Source organism: Hesperophylax consimilis, chromosome 21 (genome assembly GCF_061612785.1).
Source record: "Hesperophylax consimilis isolate HC1 chromosome 21, BYU_Hcon_1.0, whole genome shotgun sequence".
NCBI classification, from domain to species: domain Eukaryota; kingdom Metazoa; phylum Arthropoda; class Insecta; order Trichoptera; family Limnephilidae; genus Hesperophylax; species Hesperophylax consimilis.
This window is the reverse complement of record NC_142856.1, coordinates 1,293,896-1,316,876: the sequence shown is the minus strand read 5'-3', so window position 1 is coordinate 1,316,876 and position 22,981 is coordinate 1,293,896. Positions and strand designations below refer to the sequence as shown.

Genomic DNA, 22,981 nt, shown 5'->3' with positions numbered 1-22,981 from the left:
GTTTACATAGTGGAGATTAACCTGATGATAGCCAACCTCCAGCATCTGATGAAGACGATGAAGTTGTCCAGTTGGTTTTGAGTGACTGCTGTTGCGGTGTTCGAGGCCATATATATTCTAAGGACCTTGGATTGAGGTACATATTTTCAAACAGTTTGAAAATGGCTTCGAACTCCGTAACAGAAATTCATTTACCTGGCGATAAAAATGTTTACACATGAAATTTCAGAATAAGGTGTATTATAACCTTATTATTTGTTATTCTGTAATCAGTTCTCAGAACAAAGAAAGGGGCATTAGGCTCTGCCACATGCACACTTCGGAGCGGCGGTACCGCTTGCCGCTCCAGACCACCGCGCAGAAAAGTCTCACAATGGACTGTGCTGTAAAGAAGTTACCTTACTTTCGGACTTTTGGAAGTGGCGCAATGTACCGCCCCTCCGAAGTGTACGTGTGGCGGAATCTATTGTGAAACTTGTCGGTATTTCACATGTACCTAAAATGACTTTTTAGGTCCAGGTGTGGATGGGAATTGTCCTCGCAGCGCCTATTTGCCGCAAAAATACTAACATCAAACGCTACAGAGTACTTCAGTGCAAGCCCATCGGTAGGAACGGTTGCGAGGCTTTTTCACACAAATCTTTTTGGATTCGAGGCCAAAATACCCAACCAAACTGAACATAACATTACATCTTTTTAGTAAAAATTTAAAGCAAATATCTAGCACGGATCTGAGCTAATTTATTTATCTGTGTTGAAAATTATAAAATGTAGGCCAATAAATAAGAAAATAATTTTCGATTATTCTAGAGGCAACTTTGGCAATGTTCTGTGAGTACGATAATTACTTTTTTTAAATCTGCAAGGAAGTTATGGACCTAATCACGGTACCAACAGAACTAGCCCTGCGAAAAAATCTACTGATATTTTCATGTCTGGCAGCCTTAATTTTTATGGCATCACCGAAACGCGCCAACGGCAGTGTTGCCAACGAAGGCGATTTTTCGCCATTTAGGCTACTCAGAACGAGAATCGGCGACGAAAAAATCTAAAAGGCGACTGGTCGCCTATTAGGCTACTTCAGAGCTTCAGAGACAAGTAATTTAAATCAGCCAAATCACAAATAATAATTAACCTCTTGAAATTACCTTTTAAACAAAAATACACTAATGCCGTCTGAAGCTGTCGGTTAATATTGACCAATTTATGACATTCCATTTTGACTGGAAAAATGTGAAATTTTTCGAAATGGAATTCCGTAGCTACCCCCACTCCCCATGGATTTCAAAAATTGTTGTGGGAAATCACATATGATGTTTATTTCAGCGAAGTTCTGTAACAACCCCACCCCCCCCCCCATGGATTTCGAATAATAAAAGGGGGGAATCAAGCTCACGTAGAATATTTGTGGGGAATATGTGGGCAAATTTATGCGAGTTCACTAGAATTACTGCAACTGAAATTCGGCTACATTAGGCTATTTAATGTTTGAAAAACGGCGACATTAGGCAAAGATCCGTTGGCAACACTGCCAACGGCGGGAAAAGTTATTATGACGTTTGGTTTGTCACTTTGCCAGTTGTTACTCTTGTGTTGATTATATTTAATATTAGATTTGGAAAGCTACCGTGAAATAAAATAACAAACGAAGCGGTTATTAAATAGCAGAATGAACGGCTTCGACAAATTGAGTATAAATGGGTAATTGTTATTAATGTTTACATACTTACGAAATGCATTACTAAACTTGTGTAAATATTACAGAAACGATCCCGCCATGTGTTCCTCGGGAGTCATGAACTTCTTTTACCATTATATTATTTTGTCTTTTTCGGTTTCATACAAGTTACGTGAGAAGGAAGAGCTTAGAGCTCTCGCTGGGACTAGTTTTATGTGAATACTTCACGAGAGTCCCAACAGTCAGTGGTCTGGGACTCGGGCAGACTCGGGGTACAGCGGGGGCCGTGTTTGGGTGGCGAGCCCAAATGTACATATTTCCTTTCTACACTAGTCCCGATTTCTCGGAGTTAGTGGGACTGTAACATCTCAAATGGGTTTTTTTAGGGCAGACGAAATTAGTATAGTGAATTATAACTCTCCACTACCTGATGGTAATAAAATAAGCATTTCGTTTTATAATAATGACCTCTGCAGCACAGCAGTTGATGTATAAAATAATGGGTTTCAAGATTAGGGGGTTCGAATCCCGAGCTGCTAAAAAAATATTCTAATAGTTCTTAGTGTTACAATATTTTTATAAAAAAGACAGCAAAACATATATATCCTTATATTTAAAGTAGGTTCGAAATCTTCGTTTTATACATTTCTAGCATGTGGCCCATTGCCACCCGGTTGGGTAGCATTGTGAGGTGGGTTAATGTAAGGGCGTAGGAAGCTATTTATTAATGCGGGTCTTCAAGAGGCCCGGATTATATGAAGGAGTAAAAATAGATGCCGATAGCTTGTTTCACATACGTCTTACACAAAAACGAGTCAAAGAAGCGGCCCATTCTCATGAAGTCAACATCAACTGTGAACGGGTGTTCCGCTTGTGTACGTCGAGTTTCACACACGTCCACCGAGGATCAATGCTGCTAGCTCCTGAGAGCAGGCTCCATTAAAACACCTATAGAATAGACTCAGCATGCCCACATTGAGTCTGTGCAATGGATTGTCAATCAGACGGACCGTCCCCCTTTGCACAGAATCCCTTCACTCCGCGAACCTCTGGCGCCGGTGACGTGCATTCAATTTTTATTTTTAACTGCTTTTCCCAAAGAAATTAGAATGAAGGATTTTACTCGGTCCGAGACAATCGTTTTGAAACGTCATCGAACAAGGGATCGATTCTGTAAAAATCTTTCGAAATCACAGCAGTCACGTAAGTTTGTGTAAGACAACATTTGTTTTTCCTCATTAATAATTCCCTTCCAATAGCCCCTACCTTAACTCACCTCACAACGCTGCTCAACAGGGTGACGACATAGCTCGTCTGCCTTTACACTGTACAGACAGGGTCGCTCTTGTGAGGTGTCACAAGGGCTATGTTGAGAGTACCTATCTCAAACCAAATATGCTAAAATGAAATATTCATACTATTGTGTATCTGTTTTTAGTTCGAATGAACCCAATCCTAAAACATTACTGAAGAAGAGGGAAAATTACTTGGAATGGGCGGAATATTTTATGGCGACCGCTTTTCTAGCCGCCAAGAGGAGCAAGGATCCTTGTTCGCAAGTTGGAGCTTGCGTTGTGAATAAAGAAAATAAAATAGTCGGAATCGGCTACAACGGAATGCCTCGGGGATGCCACGATGACGAATATCCTTGGTGCAAGGAGACCACTTCAGAATATGACAGCAAGTATATGTATGGTAAGTTATATACTTCTCTTTTATTAATATTATTGTAAATGAGACGGTCATCTCTTATACCTTTGGCAGTAGCACAGTCCTTTAACCCATGGAATGCTTAGAGGCCCGCCATGCGCTGGCTGACAACTTACTTCTTTTTGCAAAATAAGATTTTTATTAATTGTACGGTCTTATCGTATTCAGAAATTCAAAGAAATTGTTGAGCGAATTATGAAAAAATAAAAACAAAATGAATACGCTAAACATCACCTCAATCAATTGCCGTTCTGTAAAAAGAGTAGAAAAAATTATTTTCAAACTGTAATACAAATGACATTTTTCTATTGCAAGAGACATGGCTTATGGCACAGCGCCCTTGAGGTGATTTTGCACACATTATACCAACTGATTTATATATTTTCTGCTATTTGATATCACACTAGACACTGGAGCGTTAATTGTCATGTGTGTATACATGCCATTGTACAACACTGATAATTTATCGGAATATTGCCTGTCTATCGAAATTGCACACAATAAACGAGGAAAGAGACAACCTAATTGTATAATTCTGGGAGATTTTAATGCCGATGAGAATTCGCCCTTTGGACGTGAGCTTAGATCATTCTGCTCAGAATAAAACCTACAATTGACATTAAAGTTTTCAGGAATCAGTTCATCCGCAAACAATGGATATCAGATTGATACACCAACGCACCAATCGGAACAACAGCCGTCTATCGTCATTTACCTGAGATGAACCAGCGAGTAATACGCATCATGGCAGGAAGCAAATCTGTAGATCATGATGGACTTGTCATAGAACACATAAAGCATGCGGGGGGTACTTAACAACACTGCTCGCCTCTCTCTTCACTGCCATGATCAGGCTTAGGCACATTCCGAAATAAATGTCCAAAACCATAATAATACTGATCCCAAGAGCTGCCAATTAAACCAGACATCATCTGTTGATTACAGGCGAACCATATCTCTTGCCACAATAATTGCAAGAATCTTCAAAAAGGTCATCTTAAATTTAATTGAAAACAAGCTCAGTAAAGAGGACTCCCAAATGGGCTGCAAAGCTGGATGCTCTACTGATACAGTCATATATAGCATGAAACAGACAATTGAATACGATAAAGCCAGAAAAACAATGGTATAAAAAAATCTATTGTAACTAAGAAATACAAAACAAATTCTAGAGTTTTATTTTATTTTCCAGTTAACCTCTGTCAGGCCTCTGGCATATTCGGTCAGAGGGTCGGTTTAGTATGTTATCATTATCATCACCATGGAATGATCTAAACGGTGTTAGAAAGAGAAAATACTACACTTTATATTCAAATCTAGAAGTTAACTATGGAAGAATTAGAACCTCTATGAAACTAAAGGTTCCCAGCACAAATTATGAAACTTTTAATTTTTTATAAATTATTTTTATATGAAAAGAAAATAATTTTTTTATTACATTTGTCTAATAAAATTTGTTTTTATATTTATCCATAATTTGAGTTCAGTGTTTAGATAAAAAAAACGTAAGGTGAACCATTTTTTTAAATCTCCCGACTCTCCTAACTGTGGTATAGGTATTAATGTTTACCACAATAATTCCAATGACAGAATATTTCATTCAATTTCTAATCAATTTTCAATATTTTCAGCCGAGTGCATTGCAATAATAGAATCTCTCAAATATATAATCAAAAATAATTTTGAACATTCCCTCATTCTCTCTGACTCTCTCAGTTCCCTCCAAAAACTTCAATCCAGTCCTCTTCTTCATCCATATGATCACTTTGTATGCCTTATTCGAGTGATGATGGCCTCCATTCAAAGCTCTGGAAAAACGGTAACTCTGATTTGGATTCCTGGACATGTTGGTATCATGGGTAATGATATTGCGGATGCCTTGGCAAAACAAGGAGCGTCCAACCCTGTTGTTACCCTCGTAAACCACATTCCCCTATCAGACATTTTTTCCATCATCAAAGATAGATCCTGCAATGTTTGGGCAGAGTATTGGCACATTGCTAGTCAATCCAAGGGAGCCTACTATGCCTCAATACAAAGGATTATCCCATCAAAACCGTGGTTTCAGCAATTCCCTCATTTTTCCAAAAAACAAATTTCTTCTCTCATTCGAATGAGGATCGGACATTGTTCCGTTCCTGCCCACCTTTTTAAAATTCACGTTGTTGACTCCCCAGATTGTACATTCTGTGGTCTAGAAGTGGGAACTTTAGATCACATATTTTTTGGTTGTCCCTCTCTAAACAAATATCCTCTCTTCTATCAAGCCTTATCTAAAATTGCCTCCCCTCCATTCAACATCTCATCTCTTCTAAGTCTGAACTCGACTCCAATTTTCATTATAATTTTGAAATTTGCCTATTTAAATAAAATTAATATTTAAATTCACCTTTCATTTCTCAATAATTTTAAATGATGGCCAAGAACACCCTTGAAGGGTGAAAGCCAGAAATAATGGAAAAAAAAAAAAAAAAATTTAAACTTGTTTATGTTTACATCCAAAATTGTAATATTTAAAAAATTATGTTAATTTCTGACAGTAAAATTTGAAAGTTTATTTTACAACCTTTCAAAAACAGCTTTTAGTTTTCAGATATGTTAAAAAATATTCCGTTTATTTGGATTTCAGTGCAAAGCGGAAAAACGTTAATAATTCTCTGACCTGCGGACAGCATCTTTTAGAAACATAATGCTCAATATGTCAGAGGTCTGAGAGGTTAACAAATAACACTGCTGGAGTCACATTAGCATTTTATGAATCCCACAGTACTTCTACATTACATCTATGAGGAATGGTCACAGTGGCCATCTTTGAATACAATATAAACTTAGGCTTACGCCAGAAAATGCATCTTGCATAATTAAAATGAACTCGAAAATCTTATGGCCTGTTGGCAGGACGCCATAAATAATGACCAAGTGATTACCCCGGTGGAAGTAACATAGAGGTGTATAGTCACTTTGTTAACAAATTGCATAACAATACTGTATGTTTTCTATTCTGACTCTTTAAAATATGCAATCACGAATGTTCGTTTTCATTCCAGTGTGCCACGCAGAGATGAATGCGATATTAAACAAGAACTCGGCCGACGTGAAGGACTGCACCATCTACGTGGGCCTCTTCCCGTGCAACGAGTGCGCCAAGATTATCATCCAGTCCGGGATCCGGGAGGTGGTCTACATGTCTGACAAGCACGCCCACAAGTGTGGAACCATGGCCTCCAAGAGAATGTTCCATTCTTGCGGAATTAAATATTGGTAAAATACTTTTTACTATTTGTAAAGCTTTCAATAACAGACATCTATTAATTTAGTACTTCTGTGAGCAGTACACTCCGCATCCAAAAAAGTATGTTTCTAATTTTCACTTATTTAATAAATCGAAGCCAAAATTTCCTCTGATCATAAGATTTGTAAGTAGATAAATACCTACCTACTTTGTTATAAACCATAAATATTTTATGCAAAATTTTTATATTTCAAATAAGGAATTGTACTTGTCTAAGGAAAAGTTCCTACATACGTCGATGATCTTTGATCCTTTTAATGGTTGAGTTAAAATTCTTTTTTCAAATGTGAAATCATTGTGTTTGTTTGTTGTCAATATTATGGTACCTAAATAAAGTTTGAACAAAGAATTGTCAATACGATAGTGTGTTTTCAAATAAAAAGGTTACATAATATATATGGTTTCTAGGTAGGTATTTAAGTACCTGCTTATAAATATTATGATTTCAATGGAAATTTTTATTTTGATTTTATTAAATAAGAGAAAATTACAATTACAAATACAAAAAGAACAAGTGTCTTGTAATTGTGAAAGTGGTAAGCAGGAGAACAAGGAAAATATACAGTTAAGGATATGAGGAACAAGTAGAGGGGTTTGCCGGGAACCTGGCAAGAATGGAAATATAAATATGTTATACATATTTAATTGTTTGCTGATAATATGGTGCATGGAAGGCAAAGAGTACTAATATTCTGCGTATGCAGGTAAACAATTGGCTTCTGGTCTTGGGGAGAGCTGAATGCGAGAATATGCTAAAAAACAGTAATTAAATTGTAAATTTTGTTTTTCTTTACATTCTTCTTTACATTTTAACTTATATTGGTATTATATTAGCATTACAGGAACTGTATTTTTACATAAAGAAAGTTCGAAAATTGTTCAATTCTTCGTGATATTTTTCCGTAAAGGAAAAGTTCCTTCTTTACTTTCATTTTTTATTTTTTGTTATTTTTCATTTCCTTGTTTTATCTATTAATATTTCTTTAGTTTATTATATCAGCTAAACAATAGTAAAAAAAAAAAAAAAAAAAAATGTCGTGGTATAACTGAAAGTATACTAGATTATGAATATACATTTGTATTACTTTACCAACAGAATTTCTTCAATTCAGTTTCATTTTCAAATTCATTTTCTTGTTTTTATCTATTAATATTTCTTTAGTTTATTATGTCAGCTAAACAATAGTAAAATATGTCGTGATATAACTGAAAGTATTCTAGAATATGAATATACATATGTATTTTTTTAACAACAGAATAGTCAACACTATAATTTACTATAATTTACATGTAAAAACATTATCATATTGGAATGTCCTAAAACGGGCAATCGCCTAGTTGGACATTTTAAGTTCTTTAATTGTATTATGTAATATTTACAAACAAACAATAAATAAATAAATCAATAAATAAATCAATAAATAAATAAATCAATAAATAAATAAATACTGTCATTATTATTGGGAGATTTTCTGATCTATAATGCTTCAAATTTATCTAATTTTATGTCACTATGCAAAACCTATACAGTAAATTTTTTTTTTGCTTAACCACCCGAGCTATATTGATAGGTGAATTGATTGGCTTTATATCGCAGTAAGCATTTCATGTAATAAAACCAGTCAGTGGCTGAGTTGACATTGTGTTTGGGTCCCACCCAGGCGTAGTGCGTTCAATTCCTCGACTGGCTAAGTCCTCCATCACAACACAAGCAACATTTTCCGCTTACTGTGGTAGTAGTAAGAGATTTTCAAATATTGTCAGGTTATTTATAATCCAGGAATGTTTGTATATCTGTACATATAACTAAAATAAAAACTAAATAATATGTATTAATTAAATCAAAAACCGAACACACGGAAACTTTATCGCTGGAGTGGTTAAAGCCGAGACACAATATAAATATATATATATAAGTTTGTCATGATGCATTATATGAATGAATGAAGTAAAATATATCAGGGACCTTGGGGTAACACTGGATGTTAAATTAAACTTTATCCAACACACTGATGACATCATTAACAAAGCCAATAAAATGCTGGGATTTATAATTCGCATAGCAAAACCCTTCCACAACATAAACACTCTATATTCCCTTTACTATATTCGCCTGCACCTGGAACACTGTACACCGATCTGGACTCCTTTATACTAAGCCCATATCGAAAGAATTAAAAAAAAAATTTTTTGAACACATAAATTATAAACTAAACTTACACTTCTCAAATTATACTGAATCCATTAAATTTCATAATTTTAACTCCCTCCAAACACGACGTCTAATTTTTGATCATATATTATTGTTTAAAATCCTAAATAATGATCTGGATTCACCAGAACTTACCAATTTAATAAATATTCATATTCCGTCTAGATCAACCCGACAATCTGATTTATTTTATCTACCCTCGTGTAGAACAAACATTCGAAAAAATTCCCCAATTCCTCGTATATGTGCACAATATAATACAAAACTTTACAGCATTGAAATTTTTGATAATAACCTAAAGAAATATCGATATGAAGTAATGCGTACAATCGATTATTAATATGAGTGCCACTGCTGTTGTGCCGGTTCGTGACCGGAGGGGACCCAGCAGCAGCGTTTGGGGCGCATTGGATGCCCTCTCCAGCCGGACTCTCCCAGCCTATCGCCTAGCACCGCAGTGGGTGGGCTGGAACCAAACGCTCATCACTCCTGGACAGCCTGAACCCCATATTCCTACCCACCCCTCATACCTTTCCATTCCCGACCTTCCTTTCACTTCATACCCTTAAATTTTTTTTAATTAAAATCATGAATATACATAAAAACAAACTTAACATCATTACAGCGGCGAGTAGCAGGCGTCCCCGGTGCGGGCCAAAACTGTTGGTGAATTTTGCCAACATTCGCGGTCTGCACACAAATTTAAATTCTGTTCATCACCATCTTTTGTCCCAACGTCCCAACCTTCTTTTCCTATCCGAAACTCAGATAGCCGAGCCGCCAGACTCCTCCTATCTGGACTACCCGGGCTTTACCCTTTCAAGCAAGTTCCGACTCAAAGGAGGAGTCTGCCTCTATAGTCGAGCTGACGTCAACTGTGTACGACTATTGAGTCTGGAAAACTCCAGATTCGACGTAATGTGGGTGCTCGTCAATCTTGCCAGTACGGCAAGATTCTACGCATGTCTATACCGCTCACCGAACCATAGTGAATCAGACACTTCCGAGCTCTTCAAACATTTGAGAGATACTATTGATGATCTTTTGCGCCGCTACCCTTCGGCCGAGTTTATTGTTCTGGGGGACTTCAATGTTCATAACGAACCATGGTTGAAGTTCTCTGGCCCAACGGACTCGGCTGGCCGACAGGCGGAATCCTTTGCCATTTGCTACGGATTAGAGCAACTGGTTCAGGAGCCTACAAGGGTTCCTGATGTCCAGACTCACCGTTCCAATCTGTTAGACCTATTCTTAACTACTGTGCCACACGGTTATAAGATTGACGTCACAGCGCCTCTGGGATCATCTGACCACTGCCTAGTGACGACATCAATCCCCGTTAGCCTCAGACCAACCAATGAGAGGCTGAGGAGAAAAGTGTGGCACTATAGGTCAGCAGATTGGTTCGGTATGCGGGCCCATTTCAACGCTTTTCCGTGGTCAGCTGTTTGTTTTCGGACTTCGGACCCTTCAAGATGTGCCCAGGAGATTGGTGAAGTCATCAAATCGGCGATGGATGGCTTCATACAATCGACTTCTAAAGAAACCTGTGTGGGCTCAAAGCCGTGGTTCAGTCGACAATGCTCCGAAGCAGTTCGACGAAAAAACGCGGCTTACCGAGCCTACAACACATCTCGAACGCCCGAAAGCAGATCAGCATACAACAAATCGGCAAAGGAATGCAAGAGAATCATTAATAGGTCAAAATTCGAACACGACCTGCAGATCAGCAAAAAGCTGGCTGCCTGCCCGCATGGCAGCAGAGCATTCTGGTCCCTTGCGGGCTCAATAGGTCGTAATTTTTGCAAACCCAGTTTGCCACCTCTTACCAGACCTGACGGCTCACTAGCAAACACCGCCACCGAAAAGGCTAACTTATTAGGGAAAATGTTTGCGGAAAACTCGACCCTCGATGACGGAGGTGCTGTTCCGCCGTCGGTTCCTCACTGCGGCTTCTATATGAAAAAGCTGAGGATCCGGCATCGGGATGTACTCCACGTTATACGGGGCTCGATGTTAACAAAGCTAGTGGACCTGATGGAATACCTGCCCTGGTATTGCAGAGGTGTGCTGTGGAAATAATTCCAGTTTTGACAAAGCTCTTCAAAATGTCCCTGAAGTGTGGCACTGTGCCCTCTGGTTGGAAAAAAGCCGTCATTCACCCTATTCCCAAGAAAGGTGACCGCTCCAACCCGGCCAACTACCGCCCCATAGCGATCACATCAGTTCTGTCCAAAGTGATGGAACGTGTGATCAACGACAAACTGCTCACATACCTCGAGAAGAACAAAATTATCAACGACCGTCAATACGGATTCCGGCGGAACCGCTCGTGCGGTGATCTTCTCACGTATGTGTCGCATGTTTGGGGCCTTTGGCTGGGTCTGGCACCGAGGACTTGTCAACAAATTGCCTTCTTACGGACTTCCCGCATCCCTGTGTACGTGGATTGCTGACTTTTTAAGGGATAGGTCGATTCAGGCAGTTGCTGACGGTTTCACCTCATCCTCACACTCTATAAATGCTGGCGTCCCACAGGGATCGGTTCTGTCTCCGACTTTGTTTTTGTTGCACATCAATGACCTTTTGACATGTGCACCGATTTATTGTTACGCGGATGACAGTACAGTTCATGATAGCTTTTTGTTTGACAAGCCCCCAAAGGGCACACAAACTCCAATGGCTCGGAGGGCTTTGAAGCAGAGAATGGACGGTTATCTCGAGAGTATTTCCTCCTGGGGTAAAAATAATCTCGTCGAATTTAATGTTTCAAAGACCCAATCCTGTCTGATTACGTCTAAAAGGGATCTAAATGATAACCTAGTCTCCTTCAACGGAAGCAATCTTCCGAACAGGCCTTCCATTGATATGCTTGGTGTAACTATAAGTGACCAGCTCAGGTATGGGGGCTCCATCGAAGCCAGAGTAAAGCTGGCCTCTCAGAAGCTGGGCGTACTGTACAGGGCCCGCAGATACTTTAATAGTACACAACTGCTGACCCTGTACAAATCGCAAGTGCGCCCTACTGTCGAATTTGGCAGCCATCTCTGGTCCGGAGCCCCTAAATACCTGAAAAAAACCCTTGACTCTGTGCAAAAACGGGCGGTCCGTTTGATAGATTCCCCAATCTTAACAAACGGACTGCAATCTTTAGAGCACAGGCGTCAGGTAGGTATGCTGTCCTTGTTCTATCGGTATTACAATGGAAGATGCTCTGAGGAACTAGCGTCATTGATCCCTTCGGCACCGGTGCGTAGTCGGGATACACGCCAAACGCGCGCCCAACATTTGTACACGGTTGACATTTGTCACATGAGAACGGGTCGCTTCTACGATTCGTTCTTAAGTTCAACAGCTCGGCTGTGGAACGTACTGCCGGCCTCTGTGTTTCCTCCCTCCTACAACATGGGACTCTTCAAGACCCATGTTCACTCCTTCCTCTCCACAAAAAGACCCTCCACACAGCATCCCCAAAGATGACATAGGCCCTGAGGGAAATTATTTTCTTCAGGGCCTCCTGTGTAGAGTTAATATAATAAAAAAATAAAATCAGTTCTCTTCCTATTTTCCTCTTCCTCTCCCCTTCCTTTAACACCAAATTAATTTTAAGATATTAAAACTTCATTTCCAATGAACTTTAACATAAGAAACTTCTATGGCTTGACTTCAGTTAACTTGTATATTTATATCTATCATTTTATATTATTAAAAGTTGTTTGTTTCTTACAAAATAAATAAATATATATATATATTATGTATCATGACAAACTTTTACCACTTATACCTATGTAAAAAAGCCCTACGGTCATAAAATAAATAAAGTATGTATATATACATATATATATATATATTTTTTTTTTATGAACAGGAATTGTGTTTGTTCATTACGATTTGTTTTATTTTCAGGCAGTACAAACCGACGAACGGGAAAATCATTATTGACTTCAGTGAAATTGACTTGAATTAGCAAGATTCTGCAACCACCAAAAAGTGACTAATTTAAACATAATTTTATAATTAAGTTCTACTAATATGTGATATACTGCAATTTATTTTCATAATTAAAGAAGCAACATTATAAAAACATTGATAAAATAATATACTGTATATGTGCAAGTATGCTTCCAACATAAATATGAATATATATTATCCTATTTTTTTTTTTTTTTTTTTTTTATTGTTATTAAGTTTAATTTGTAGAACTCCATTTTAATTTTTATTTTTTATATATTCAATAATATTATTATTGGGTTTATAAAAACAGTTTATTTTTAAACAAGTTCTGCTGTGTAATTATTATTACGCGTGACAGCTGTTTCGCCCTCTGAAGGCATTATCAAACTGTGGGTAGCCCACTTACAGACGATACATTTATATTATTTCTAGGTAGGTATTTTAATTTCAATTACTGATTTCTTAATTGATTTTTGAGTAAAATATTAGAAATTATTAATGGTTATTACCCCAGCAAAGTTTCCCCAATTAGTGTAATGTTTAAATTTGACTGAATGTCTTAATGTTAGTTATTCCCAAACGATGACTCATAGGGTTATTTTAATAGCCTAATTAAGTACTTCATAGTGTACTCATATTTGCCCTAGGTTTGAAGATATCTAGTAGGGGTGAACGAATTATATTTGTTTGTTCATTAATTAGAATAGCTTTCGGATTATTAGAGTTTTTGTTAATTTCTAACTGTTCTAAAAGATTCAGTTTACGGCCTTTATTTTGAACGTGTAACGGAGTTGGTTTATTATTATCATTAAGTGAGTGATTTTCATCTAGGAGATGTTTGGCAAATTGAGATTGCATTTTATTATTATTTTTAAAAGATCTAATATGTTCTTTGAACCTAGTGTTAAAGGACCGGCCCGTTTGTCCAACATAAACAGCGTTGCATTCGTCACACTGGAGTTTATAAATGCCACTATTTTGTAATTTGAGTACCTTACTTTTTGAGTTTTTAAGAGATGATCCTAAGTTATTATTTGTGCGGAAGGCAATATCTAAGCCAGACTTTTTGAGGACTTTGGCAATTTTATTAGATGTCTGTCCGATGAATTCTAAACACCCGAATTTATTATTCGTCTTATTATTAGTCGCTGGGTAAATTAATTTAAGGTTATTTTTGTGTTTGTTATTATTAATTATTTTTTCAATGTCTCTACCCTTGAAGCCATTATTTTTAGCAATAGTTAGGATTGTATTTTTTTCCTTCTCGTATGCTTTCTTGTCGAGTGGGATGTTATTAAGCCTATGTACCATTGAGTGGTAGGCAGATAATTTATGTGACCATGGGTGTAAAGATTTATAATTAATGGTCGTATCTGTAAACGTAGGCTTACGGAAAATTTCAAACGTATGTTTATTATTTTCTCTACCGATTGTTAGGTCTAAAAAATTGATTTTATTATTACACTCTCTTTCAACCGTAAAGCAGATTTTACGGTTGATGGAGTTAGCAAATGTGACAAAAAGATCTAATTGTCTGTTGGTACCTTTCCAACAGACCAAAATGTCGTCAACATAACGAACATAGTAAATGATGTGTTTGTTAAAGATTGAATTTAAAATTTGTTTTTCAATGTAATCCATAAATATTTCTGCAAGAAGTGGACTGAGGGGCGATCCCATTGGTAATCCGTCGTTTTGTTGATAGAATTTATCGTTAAACTCAAAGTAGTTAGTTTCCACACAAATTTTAAATAGATCGAATAATTCTTTTTTAGTAACTGGGTTTATATTAGATTCGTCTAAAATATCTTCAATGATTTTAAGGCATTCTTGAATAGGGATATTGCTAAAGAGACTGACCACGTCTAAAGATATGAACTGGCAATTGTGCGGTAGATTTATGTTTTTTATTTTGTTTACAAGTTCGAGAGAATTTTTAACGCTATGTTTTGGGTAGATTTATCATTTACTTTACTTAGTTTATCATTTACTATGTTCGTTATGTTGACGACATTTTGGTCTGTTGGAAAGGTACCAACAGACAATTAGATCTTTTTGTCACATTTGCTAACTCCATCAACCGTAAAATCTGCTTTACGGTTGAAAGAGAGTGTAATAATAAAATCAATTTTTTAGACCTAACAATCGGTAGAGAAAATAATAAACATACGTTTGAAATTTTCCGTAAGCCTACGTTTACAGATACGACCATTAATTATAAATCTTTACACCCATGGTCACATAAATTATCTGCCTACCACTCAATGGTACATAGGCTTAATAACATCCCACTCGACAAGAAAGCATACGAGAAGGAAAAAAATACAATCCTAACTATTGCTAAAAATAATGGCTTCAAGGGTAGAGACATTGAAAAAATAATTAATAATAACAAACACAAAAATAACCTTAAATTAATTTACCCAGCGACTAATAATAAGACGAATAATAAATTCGGGTGTTTAGAATTCATCGGACAGACATCTAATAAAATTGCCAAAGTCCTCAAAAAGTCTGGCTTAGATATTGCCTTCCGCACAAATAATAACTTAGGATCATCTCTTAAAAACTCAAAAAGTAAGGTACTCAAATTACAAAATAGTGGCATTTATAAACTCCAGTGTGACGAATGCAACGCTGTTTATGTTGGACAAACGGGCCGGTCCTTTAACACTAGGTTCAAAGAACATATTAGATCTTTTAAAAATAATAATAAAATGCAATCTCAATTTGCCAAACATCTCCTAGATGAAAATCACTCACTTAATGATAATAATAAACCAACTCCGTTACACGTTCAAAATAAAGGCCGTAAACTGAATCTTTTAGAACAGTTAGAAATTAACAAAAACTCTAATAATCCGAAAGCTATTCTAATTAATGAACAAACAAATATAATTCGTTCACCCCTACTAGATATCTTCAAACCTAGGGCAAATATGAGTACACTATGAAGTACTTAATTAGGCTATTAAAATAACCCTATGAGTCATCGTTTGGGAATAACTAACATTAAGACATTCAGTCAAATTTAAACATTACACTAATTGGGGAAACTTTGCTGGGGTAATAACCATTAATAATTTCTAATATTTTACTCAAAAATCAATTAAGAAATCAGTAATTGAAATTAAAATACCTACCTAGAAATAATATAAATGTATCGTCTGTAAGTGGGCTACCCACAGTTTGATAATGCCTTCAGAGGGCGAAACAGCGGTCACGCGTAATAATAATTACACAGCAGAACTTGTTTAAAAATAAACTGTTTTTATAAACCCAATAATAATATTATTGAATATATAAAAAATAAAAAAAAAAAAAAAAAAAAAAAAAAAAAAAATAAAAAAAAAAAAAAAAAAAAAAATATATATTATCCTCTTATTTAGAGTTCCTAGCAATGGCAAACCATTTAAATAAAATCTGACTTCTATTGAAAATAATATAATTCATAAAATGCATCTAAACTTAATTATTGTTTAATTTTTTCCTAAATCCATTAATTCCAATTATTGCTGGAAGTATAGCTCCGATCAAAAAGTGAAACCTAATCTCTGCGGTCTGAAACTTCATCAAAGCTTTGAATTTTGACAGCTGCGTACTGGCTGAGTGGATATCTGTGGTGGTTTTGTTTGACAACTTGAACTTGAAGCACGCCATTGTTTCGCAATTTGGCAGATTTGAATATATTGTTTATCCAATATTAGCGAGATATCTGTCAGTTTGTGGCTCGTGGAGTATGGCCATGTAGTATGCCGATAGTGGATTTATACACCTAAAAAGGCTTTAACATAAAAGTGATACATGATGCAGTGTACAATATCTGTATTATATAGGAAATACTAACAGTATATAGATGTAATCCACTATAAAGTAGGCACAAAATAGATCTACAAATACACAAATGTAAAATTGCGATTACAAGTATAATGAGAATATATTCAAAAATAATTTAAAAAAAGACTAAATATGAAACAATATTAGTAAAACGTAATACGTAGTAACATAAAATAAAATAGAAATTAGAACAACACTACATACAAGACAAAACACTAAAAGTACGTTAACAACGAACTATGTGAATAATTAATATCTTAGCAAATTACCGAGAATACTTACTTTTGTTTGTGGTGATTTCAATATAAATATTTCTGCAAACCATCACTCAATTGAAAAAAGTAATTTCATAAACATGATGACGCACCTCAATTTTAAATCTTTTATTAATAATAACACTAGACAAATTAAAAACCAAACGCCATCATGCATAGATCACATCTGGTGTAATATACATTTGAATGAAATAAAAAATATTAAATCTACTGTATGGAAAACCAATATAACTGATCATTACGCGTGTCTTATATTACATGATACAAATAGAAAACTAAATACAAAACCCAAATTAAATCTTCCATATTCTCAAATAGACTACAAATTATTAGAAAAATCACTAAAAACTGAAAAATGGGAAGAAATTTTAATAAATAAATGCGCCAACCAAAGTGCATTACTGTTTGAAAACACTTTAAATAAACACGTTTTAGAATCAACAAAAAAAAACAAATCGTCCCCAACTCAAAAACAAGAAAAATTAAACCTTGGATTACTAAAAGCCATTAGGAAAAAAAATAAACTTTATAAAATAACACAAAGGCCACTAGTTAACAATAAAATTGTATTATACTATAAAAAGTATAAAAATATACTAACTACACTAATAAGGAAAACGAAAAACGACTATTACTCAAAAATTATAACAGAAGCTAAAGACAATAATAAAAAAATATGGTCAACAATAAATGAAATAATAAATAAAAAGAAAAAATATAAACACATATCAGAAATCTCAGATGGGGAAATAATATATAACGTACAAAATGACACAAAAAAAATGTTGTAATATTTTAAATAACTATTTTAATAACGTGGGAAAAAACCTAGCAAAATCCATAAATAAGACCAATATATCTAATCCACAACAAATAACACAATGTTAAATTAATAAATTTCACCCAGTCACAGAAATCGACATTGACAGAACTATTTCGAAACTAAAAGGAGATTCTGCCCCCGGCTTTGATAACATAGATACTAAAACAATAAAATCGATGAAAGAATACTTAATTCACCCCATAACACATATAATAAACCTAAGTCTAGCAAATGGCGAATTTCCCAATAACTATAAAAGAGCAATTATAACCCCCATTTATAAAACAGACTGTCGTAAAGATCCACAAAATTATCGCCCGATTTCACTTCTCTCGAATATATCAAAAATATATGAAAAAATTGTAAAAAAACAAATTTGGACATTCTTAGAAGAAAATAAAATAATTAATTATAACCAATTCGGATTAAAAAAAAATACAAGTACTCACGACGCGATAGCAAAAATAACCAACTATTTATATACGGCCCTAGATAAAGATAGATTCCGATAAAAAATGTCTTGGCATATTTATAGACCTCAAAAAAGCTTTCGACAGCATATCACATAAAAAATTAATAAATAAATTAAAATCAGTAGGGATTAGTGGAAAAGTCTTAGCATGGATAACTAGTTATTTATATAAAAGACCTCAACAAGTAAAATTACTCAATCAAGTCAGCGATTCAAAATATAGCGACTTTTCAATACCCCAAGGCACGGTTTTGGGACCATTGTTATTTATTATACACGGTGTCCGGAAACTCGTAGTACAAGCGGGAAACTGGAGACTCTACACCACATGGGGAACCCAAATAAACATAAAGTTTTTTGATTTGAGCATTTTCACAAAAAAAAAAAAAAAACCAAAAAAAAAATATTTTTTGGCTATTTTAGGGTTAAAGTTTTTTCTGGTGTTTAGGGTTGAACAACAGATGTTTTAACCCTGCAGAGCAGAAATATTTTATGACTACACCGGATTAAATGAAGGGTGATTTCAAAATAATGCTTCAAATCCGAGTTTCTTCATTTGTTTTGCTTTCAAATAGTTTTTATTAGTTGGGTACTTTTTTTTTTTTTTTTTTAACATTATTTCTGGCTTTCACCCTTCAAGGGTGTTCTTGGCCATCATTTAAAATTATTGAGAAATGAAAGGTGAATTTAAATATTAATTTTATTTAAATGGGCAAATTTCAAAATTATAATGAAAATTGGAGTCGAGTTCAGACTTAGAAGAGATGAGATGTTGAATGGAGGGGAGGCAATTTTAGATAAGGCTTGATAGAAGAGAGGATATTTGTTTAGAGAGGGACAACCAAAAAATATGTGATCTAAAGTTCCCACTTCTAGACCACAGAATGTACAATCTGGGGAGTCAACAACGTGAATTTTAAAAAGATGGGAAGGAACGGAACAATGTCCGATCCTCATTCGAATGAGTGAAGAAATTTCTTTTTTTGAAAAATGAGGGAATTGCTGAAACCACGGTTTTGATGGAATAGTTCTTTGTATTGAGGCATAGCAGGCTCCCTTGGATTGACTAGCAATGTGCCAATACTCTGCCCAAACATTGCGGGATCTATCTTTGATGATGGAAAAAATGTCAGATAGGGGAATGTGGTTTACGAGGGTAACAACAGGGTTGGACGCTCCTTGTTTTGCCAAGGCATCCGCAATATCATTACCCATGATACCAACATGTCCAGGAATCCAAATCAGAGTTACAGTTTTACCAGAGCTTTGAATGGAGGCTATCATCTCTCGAATAAGGCATACAAAGTGATCATCAGGATGAAGAAGAGGACTGGATTTAAGTTTTTGGAGGGAACTGAGAGAGTCAGAGAGAACGAGGGAATGTTCGAAATTATTTTTGATTATATATTTGAGAGATTCTATTATTGCAATGCACTCGGCTGAAAATATTGAAAATTGATTTGAAATTGAATGAAATATTCTGTCATTAGAATTATTGTGGTAAACGTTAATACCTATACCACAGTTAGGAGAGTCGGGAGATTTGGATCCATCAGTAAATAAAAGAGAAAAGTTGGGCCATTTAGATGAAATAATGTCATTGAAAATATTATTGACAGTTCGGGCCGGGAGATTGGAATGACTTTTAAGGATTCCGATCCCTTCAAATATTGTTGGGGATAGGGTGACGTGACTATATTTTAATTTGTATAAGGGAAGTAGATCATTTTGGATGATGTGAAGCTCTGAGAGAGACTTAAAATTTTTACAGATGTCAGGAAGAGGTTTAGTTGAAGCTCTGATTGTAGATGAATGGTTTGAGTCAATGAACAACGAGACGCTGGGGATAACCTGATGACATTTAGAATTTAAACATTTAAGAACAAATTTGTCAGCAAATAGTTGACGCCTTAAATAAAGAGGAGGATCAGAACATTCTACTTGAAGGGAATTGATGGGTGACGATTGCATCGCTCCAGTTATAATTCGCAAAGATTTAGATTGAATTTTGTCTAATTTATCAAGTACATTTTTTGAGGCAGTACTAAAAAGTGGGCAGGCATAATCGAGATGGCTTCGAATAAGTGCGTTGTAAAGCAACTTAATGCAAGTAGGGTGAGCTCCCCACCAAACGCCAGATAAGGATCTGATGATATTTAAATTTTTTTCGCATTTAGTAACTAAATTATTAATATGGGAAGACCATTTAAGTTTCCTATCAAATGTTACTCCCAAAAATTTTACTTCAGAAGCGTTGGGGATTGGAGAATTTTTAAATAAAATTTGAACGGGGGGATTTTTATGGCGGTTTGAGAAGGTGACACACTGAGTCTTTTGGATTGAAAGTTCAAAACCATTTAAGGTGAGCCATGTGCAAAGGGCATTCATGGCTTCGTTAAGATATTTGACGGCGAGAGGGATGATTTTGGATGATAAGAAGAAAGCTATGTCATCTGCGAACTCAATAACTTTTACTTGTGGGGGAATAGTGACATGCATATCATATGTGTATATATTATACAGTAAGGGGGACAATACATCGCCTTGTGGTAAACCCTTCCAAATAGACCTACTTTGAGGAGAAATATCTGGAAGTTCAATGAAAATTTTTCTATCTAGAAATAGATTAATAATAGATTGGACAAACATGGGGGGAAGGCCAAGGCCTAGAAGTTTTTTTTTCAGGATTGGGATGGAAACATTGTCAAAGGCGCCTTCTATATCTATAAAGACGGCAAGACAAACTTCCTGTTTAGAAATTGATAAATTAATATCAGTGCTGATGATGGCAAGGTTATCTTGAGTGGATTTTTTTTTCCTAAATCCAAATTGAGATGGAGAGAGAAGCTGTTTACTCTCGACAAAAAATTCTAATCGGTTTTTAATTAGTTTTTCATAAAGTTTACTGAGGGTGGATGAAAGAGCGATCGGCCTGTAGCTGGATCCAGAATTTGGTGATTTGTTTGTTTTTAAAATAGGGATGATTATTTGACAACTCCAGTCATCAGGCATTATACCAGTCTGGAAGATTTTGTTTAAGATGCTTAAGAAGTGGTTTAGAACATTATCATTACTATTTTTGATTATGCTGTAAGGTATACCATCTCTGCCTGGAGATGAGTCCTTGACTATTGATAAACAATTTTTTAGCTCAATTAAGGTGAATGGAGAGTCTAGCCAATGATTAGACATAGGAGTATTATAGATAGGCGTTATTTCATCTAAGTTAGGTACAGAAGGGGGGGCAATTTTGTCCAAGAATTCATCTATCCATTTAGAATGAGACGCTCGAGGAGATGGTGAACTGAAGGAGGATCGAAATCTTCGGATCATAGACCAAACTTCCGAAATTGGAGTGTTCGGAGATACTGAACTGCAGAAGTTGTACCACCCAGATCTTTTTTTTGACCTCAATACCCTTTTGGCATTGGATTCAGCGTTTTTGTATATAAGATAGTTCTCCATAGTCATATTGTAACGATAGGAAAGAGATTTAGCTTTCCGAATTCTTACTACTTTGGAACATTCCTCATCCCACCAGGGAGTTGGAGGGAGTTTTTTTAAAAGAGATTTAGTTTTAGGGGGAGGATTTGATTTATTTATTGCAGTTATGAGCATTGATTTGAAGTTATTATAGTCATCTTTGACGGAAAATATATTGGTGTCGGGTAAATTTAGTAGGAACTTGTCCATATGAGAGTTAAATTCATCCCATTTGGTGTGTTTCGTTTTAATCTTTGTCGAAATATGAGATTTGTCCGATTGGAAAGAAGTTTGATAAGTAATGGTGATCGGGAAATGATCACTGGAGCAAGGGTCGGGGGACACCACCCAAGAGGAGAGAGAAGCCAGACTAGTAGAACATATCGAGAGATCCACTGCACTGGGGTTTGTGCTGGGGCGAGAGATCCTAGTAGGAGATCCGTCATTCAAAAGGAAAAGGTTGGATTGATCTAGGAAATCCATCACACTTCGACCATCTCGGTCGGAGAAAGCAGAACCCCAGACGGGGGAATGGGCATTAAAATCGCCTAATATAAAGAAAGGAGGGCTTAGTTGACTTACAATTTGCAACCAAATTTGTTTATTGAAGTGGGCTGTTGGGGGAAGATAGACTGAAATAAAGGATGTGTCCTTTATTTTAGCTGCAACCATTTGGAAGTCAGCATTGGGGGGTTTGATATTATTTATTGGGGAAAATGATATGGATTTCTTAATAAAAAGGGCAGCACCGCCGCCCGAACCTTCCGGGCGGTCGTCGCGGAGACAGGAATACCCTCCCACATTAAAGTGGGTGGATGGAGTAAACCAAGTCTCCGAGATAGCAGCCAAAGAAATAAAGTTGGAATTTAATAGGTTAAGGAGATCAGATTTGTTAGAAATAGCACTTCGGCTATTCCACTGAAGTATTTTGAAATCTTGAAGAGTCATTTTGAATAAATGATTTTAATGTGGAAATAATAGTAGCAGCGTTGGACGGTAGATTAGTTTGAGAAGAAATAAGGTCAATTAGAAGCATAATGAGAGTTTGGATAAATGAAGAATTGTCTTGGGAGAGTTTTTCAGAAAGTTTTAGAGAGTTCATTGAGGACGGATTATAATTATTTGCACACCCATTTGTGGCATTTGAAAGAGGTGAACCATTGGGATTTAAGAGCAGTGAGTTGTGTTGTTGCTGATCGTATCCAGGAGCCGGTTTAGAGATATCGTTTTTGTATGTGAATTTAG

The 22,981-nt window shown here is 35.8% G+C and overlaps 1 protein-coding gene across 1 annotated transcript; it reads left to right on the top strand.

The window, feature by feature from the left end:
- The first annotated feature begins 1,542 nt into the window (after nt 1-1,542).
- On the top strand, nt 1,543-13,046 carry LOC149413476 (deoxycytidylate deaminase-like). The gene is made up of 4 exons (XM_089644378.1): nt 1,543-1,701; nt 3,117-3,373; nt 6,436-6,649; nt 12,799-13,046. The coding sequence occupies exons 1-4, from the start codon at nt 1,670-1,672 to the stop codon at nt 12,857-12,859; spliced, it is 564 nt and encodes a 187-aa protein (XP_089500504.1). The 5' UTR covers nt 1,543-1,669; the 3' UTR covers nt 12,860-13,046.
- Nucleotides 13,047-22,981: the final 9,935 nt, after the last annotated feature.